Source organism: Carassius gibelio, chromosome A7, assembly GCF_023724105.1.
Source record: "Carassius gibelio isolate Cgi1373 ecotype wild population from Czech Republic chromosome A7, carGib1.2-hapl.c, whole genome shotgun sequence".
Taxonomy (NCBI): Eukaryota; Metazoa; Chordata; class Actinopteri; order Cypriniformes; family Cyprinidae; genus Carassius; species Carassius gibelio.
In genome coordinates this window covers 25,881,020-25,887,019 of record NC_068377.1, presented here as the reverse complement: position 1 = coordinate 25,887,019, position 6,000 = coordinate 25,881,020, and the positions used below count along the sequence as shown (strand labels likewise).

At 40.4% G+C, this 6,000-nt stretch overlaps 1 protein-coding gene across 2 annotated transcripts in view; it reads left to right on the top strand.

The window, feature by feature from the left end:
* The first annotated feature begins 454 nt into the window (after positions 1-454).
* The window catches only part of LOC128016956 (protein ENTREP2), a 96,560-nt gene continuing 91,014 nt past the window's right edge, over positions 455-6,000 (top strand). For both annotated transcript variants that reach the window (XM_052601929.1, XM_052601928.1), the window contains exon 1: positions 455-1,201. In XM_052601929.1, the coding sequence (XP_052457889.1) occupies positions 977-1,201 (225 nt within the window). In that variant the 5' untranslated portion in view covers positions 455-976. The remainder of the gene's footprint in view (positions 1,202-6,000) is intronic.

Genomic DNA, 6,000 nt, shown 5'->3' with positions numbered 1-6,000 from the left:
ACTTCTGTTTTTATGGAGAATCGTAATTCAACTAAACTAGGCAATTTTGCTCTGAAACGAACGTTGTCGGATAACTTACTTTAACTTGTATAAAACCATCATCACAATCACAGTGGTGCAGCACTAGTGTCTGATGAGAGCCTTCAGTACAGCAGCACTCTTCCTCTCGTGACAGTGCTTAAATCGCATATCATCCGAGCAAGGCTCAGTCTTAAAGCGAGTTTAATGAAAAGTAACAATATGAATATTGATTGAGTAGGCTCATTATATCCATTCACGGCCTCTGGCTTTTATATGGCTCCACCACGAATGAGTTCATTTCCCGGATCTATATATCTAAATCTACATATGGAGTTTCCACTTCTCTGCGTGTAGAGTCCGTCTCCTCCTGCTCACAGTCACACACACACACACACACACACACACACACACACACACATATCTAACTGAGAGACTAGTGGCGCGAGGCTGCGGCGGCTGCTGTGCAACACTCGCGTGAACATTATTACACTGGAGTCGGAAGTTGCAACGCGTCGTGGCACCTCGAAGCGCGTTCCTCTGAATACGAGCGTTATTATTTAGACGCTCTCTGTTCAGAGCCGTGAGAGATTTAATTAACGGACTGTCACGGCTGTGAACGGATTTGATGGATCACCTATCTCGTGCGTTTCCTAGAAGCAGGCGACCATACAGCGCGCGTTTACGCAGAGCTTACCTCATTGTCTTACTGAAATGATTTTGGACAACGCTAGCTGAAACACCTGCTTGAAAACCGCGAACTTGTACACTCAGACGAGTGAGAGCAGAAGGTGAGGCTCCTCGTGTAACGGGATGATGGTCTGCGCGTCTTGACATCACTCTGTGAATTCGTCTTTACCTTAAAGCAGAGCGACTCACCCCAGAGGTGTCCTGTAAAACCCGAAGCCCGCTGATTTAACTCAAGTTGTGGTTTCATTCAAACTGTTTAGTCGTGACCATGCCGGTCAGTGCCATGCCGAGGGGTCGGTCTCTGAGCCCGGTATCTCTGTCCCGCAGCCTCACGCGGCTGAGGGAGTTTCGGACCCGGACTCGCATCATGCTTTCTCTGGGAGTTTCACAGATGGTGCTCGGCAGTCTCATTTTGGCTGTCAGTTTCGCCGCTTTGGCCCTCACTACGTCTCCGAGGGTGAGACATTCTTGTCCCTTCTGGGCTGGATTCTCGGTAAGTTTTCTTTATTGTGTAACGATAGTCTATTTTTGCGAATTTCCCCTGAACAGAGGGGTAATATTACGCGCCATTTGTGACCCCCGGAAACTGCAGAGCCAGCGATCACATCACGCGCGCTTCATTCTTAGTTTATCATTCAATTCTATGCCTCATCATCGAGAACCAGTGGTACAATATTCACCAAATGTCAAATTAAATAGCCTTGAAATAATTCGGGGGGTAGAGGGACTCTCTGAAGCTGCTTTATTGCTTGCATGAGCTCAGGGCAGCTCACCTATGAAGGAAGGCTGTGTGGTTGGTGAATTGGCGCTTATAATGCAGCAGAATGAAGCCAAATGCTTAAAATCTTATTTGCTTATTTGCACCTCACTTACATGCCTTTTGAGGTTCTTTGTGGAAATGTTTCAACAGCCTGTTTCTGGCTACTGCTTAATGCATCCTTGTTAGATTTGCAGAGGATCATTCTGTTCATTAATCACAATAAGAACACATATTTTCCACAGTGTCTGGCCACAGTATACACATTTAGAAATGGCTATGCATCTTTAATTAATCGACTCTTTTTGTTTAATGTAAATATAAATGTTGCACATATTTTTTAAATATCTTTGTTGTTTTAACCCAGATGCTTCTTGCATTGTATTTCAAGGAGCTTGGCATACTTTGTTTCTATTGATACCTAGATTGATGTTATAAGGCTCTGAAAGAACCTCTGAAAATTGGGAGATTTAAGCTAGTTCAAGTAAAACCCAGTGTGATTTTAGCTAATGTAAGTCTATATATATATATATATATATATATATATATATATATATTATGTCAGTAGAAACGTCGGCTGGATATGTGCATTTGAATATACCCCCTTTGTGTCTGTGTGTGTGTGTGTGTATATATATATATATAGACATGAAATACTGAAAGCAGTCACAGTGCATGTTAGATATACGTGTTAACACTGTAATAATTTATGTATGTGGACCTTTGATCAGTTAGAAGTTTCCGTTACATTGCCATTGCTCCTAACCAAGTAGCTCATGAGCACAACCCTCTGATTCATCTTTATGGGGCACTGTACAAGGAAGTTTTGTTGGACAGTATTTTCGCCTTAAAATTTAATGTCGTACTGTAAATATTTATGAAGGCACACACTCTTGATTTCTTCCTGTAGAAGGCGTATGTAAAGCTCAGTGGGGTTAATTATGGTTGTGAAAATGTAATGGGACAGGGACATGTGTGGTGGCAAAGATAACCAGCCTTGGGGTCAGAGGTCAAACATCAGGGCTCGCTGATCATTCTCCAGACGTGCTGTATTGCATGCAGCAGATAAGTAAATGTGGCTGTGAGAAAGCTCAGCTGCTTCTTGTATCAGTATGGTTTGATGGTTTTTCTTGTAGATGCAGGGGATTAGCTGGTTTTAAATATCTAATAGGGTGTTGGGATAGGTTTTGCTCCTCTGGGTTGTGGTGGGGGCAGATCGCCGTGTCATAGCCTGAGGTCATAGCTCCAGTGAGCTGGTGAACATGCTGTGCTCCTCACAGGAGTGGGCTGAGCGGCTGGAGCATAATGGAGCTCTGCAGAATTACTTCGCAATCAGAGTCTGGATTAATAGTGTGCTCTTGAGTGAGCTGAGCAGGGGGATGACCAGCGTGTGTGTATGTCCTTGTGCAAGGGGGAAATGTAATGATTTAAAGTGTTCAGAATGTATCTGTGTTGCCATTTCTTTACATCAGCTACCTACATTACAAGAACCGTTTAGGGCTCTGCAGAGATATTTTCATTAAATAGATCTTAAAGAACCATTTTTGTCTTAGTGTGAAGAACATTTTAATAGTTTAAGGGAAAATGTCCACTAAAAAGAAGCTTTTGTACATTAGATGGGTTCCATTGATGTTACTTCTTTTTTTTTTTATAGGACCATAGATGTGAATAAAGAAGAACCCATCAAATTTTACCACTAGTTAGTTGTTTTTCTGTTTACTTTCATTTAATCTTTCATGCAAATAATTTCTTTTTTTTTTTTAGGATGCCCAGTATATTAGTATATTTTGGTATTTTAGGGTGCCCAGTATATTGATAATATTAGTTTTTTTATTTGACCAATATTGCTTTCAATATCGGCTGATATTAGATCTGTCTGTCTGTCTTTAAAATAATTAAGCACAAATATTCCATGTCTACATGGTGGTAATATAACGTCCTAAAATTCATGTGTATTTATTTATATAAAACAATTACAAATGTTCTTTCAAATAGTTTTAGGTGGAGTATAGTATGTTAAACTGTAGAATATTGTTTACCTATTTGTAACCTCAAAATGGTGCACATTAGTATCTTAGGGGTTCATACATGGGTAGATGAGGAACAAAGGTGTACCTTGAGTATACTGCCACATTGACTACTAGCAAAGACACAATTTTTGTAAAAAATAATTTAAGAGAGAACAGAGCAGAGGCTAGGGAAAAGGAGCAGAAAAGGATAAAAAAAAACCCATCTCATTCTTTTTTTCTGATAAGACTTAAGGTTAACAGTTAAGGTCATGTTAAGTACCCCCTACATCTTTTCATTCTGCTTTCTGCTGCTCGTTTTCCCCTCCTCCCCCTCATCTCTCATCCCTCTTTCTTTGCTGTAACATCAGAGAGACAAAGAGAGCCTGCATCAAGTCTCTGACCACAGCAGTGTGATCTGATCAGCACAACTCTGAATCTGTGTGCGCAAAAGTATTTAGTTAATCCACCTTCATGTGAAAATGTAAAGGGGTCATATGACATTGCTAAAAATAAAGTTATTTTATATATTTGGTGTAATGAAATATTTGTGGTTTAAGGTTCAAAATACATTATTTTCCTCATAATGTACGTTATTGTTGCTCCTCTATGTTGCTCCTCTTCTGAAACGCGTTGTTTTTTTCAAAGCTGGTGTACACTGATTGGCCAGTTATCCAGTGCGTTGTGATTGGCCGAATGTCTCAAGCATGTGACGTACCTTAACATAATTTTATGCCGTGTCCTGGCGTGACAAGACAAAACCAATTAAACCTATTACAAAACGTAAAGTGGGGATATAATTGCATTGCGTATCGTGCTGCGTTAATATAAAATCATGTCTGTATTTGTGAATCGGACAAGCGACAAACCACAAGCGCTACTCTACACTGCTCAAAACTCGCATTTGAATAGCAAGTGGCAAATTCTTTAAGTAAAGTTGAAATTGTCCCAGAGAAACCGCATTTGTGCCACAAACACATTGCAGGCTACTCTCCAAGGAAACATTCCTCCATAAAATGCTCCGCACACATCTGAATATTTGGGTTGAACTGATCTGGAACAATGTTTTAAATACAACTTAACCGCTGATTTCTAGTTCCAGGACATGGCAGCAGCAACAAAACTACAGTGAGTATAAAAGTTATGCCTTCTTTCTTTGCATGAACATTTGCGCAGTGTTATGCAAATCTTCCCACATTGTGACGTAGACATGTGGGGGCGTGTTTAAACGAGGTGTTTTAGGAGGGCATGGACAAACTTTTATAAAGAATATCTCTTTGGGTTCGAGACTTTAGTCTTTGCAACTTTAGGGATCTTATTTATGCACGAACAGCTTGTAACACTCCGAGTTAGGAAAACTTGAAATCGCATTAAATGACCCTTTAACTCATACCTCTCCTTCCTTCGCTAAGCAACAATCCATTTTGTTATTCTGCTCGGTGTTGGCAGGAATATGGCAGAAGGGTGTTGAAACTCTTGACAGCCATAAACAGACATGTCACCAGGGTAACAAAATGACCCCTGCAAGGCTTATATGAAATGACCCTCTGTCATATTACATTCCATGCAGACCTGAACGGTTTCCTATTGAATCTAGCAATACTGGAATGGAAAAAATTCCCAGAACTGTTGTGTGTGAGTGATGCAGGAAGTGTGTCCAGTCCACATGTTCTTTGAAAAGTTTGCCTTTAATTTCAGTTAGTCTAAACCAAATCAAAATCTACCCTGTTTTCTTTAATACATTTTTTTTAACCTTTTAATATTTGATCAAATTTCACAAAAACTTGCTCTTGCTGTGAAATGACTCTCTGCTGACGTATGCCAGCACAAGCTGCAGGTAAGCCAGCCATATTTAGATCTGCCATTCGGGTATGAAACTGGAATTTCTGGTATTTTTCACAATTCAATCATTAAACGATGGATAAAATCCATCCACCTTACTTTTTTTCTTTTTTGAAAGCCGTTTCACTGGCAAGTAGCCTACATCACAATATGGTGGTCAAGTCTGTCACAACTTCGGATTTTACATTCTTTAGCTTGAGTGAAATGTAAACAATCTGTTTTTTGTTTTTGTTTTTCTGGATAAATTGGGCCATACACATAGCACTACATCAAACTCAGGGTTTGGGAGAGGTCCTGTTGGAGTTCATCCATTAATGCAACCATCCCTTGTATGGGGAAAGTGGAATATACTGTCATGTTACAATACAGTACCTTGGTCGAGTATGCCCTGCTGTGCAATCCCGATGCCTCCTGAACAATGGACACCCCAGCACCAACAACCCCCTCGTTCTTTTCCTCCTCCTCCTCAGGCTACAGTTGGCCTCTGTGACTTGAACAGGTATTCAGTGCAAAATTTGGATTATGCGTTTTGTCACATGCTCTGAGAGACTGACTTTATCTTGACTACACAAAAACAAAACAAAGGCAAAACAAAGTGTACCTTGGTCATAAGTGCGTGTAGACTGCATATTGTCTTAGTGTCAGTCGCTTTTCAGTTTTGCAGAAATGTATTTAGTGGCACGTACA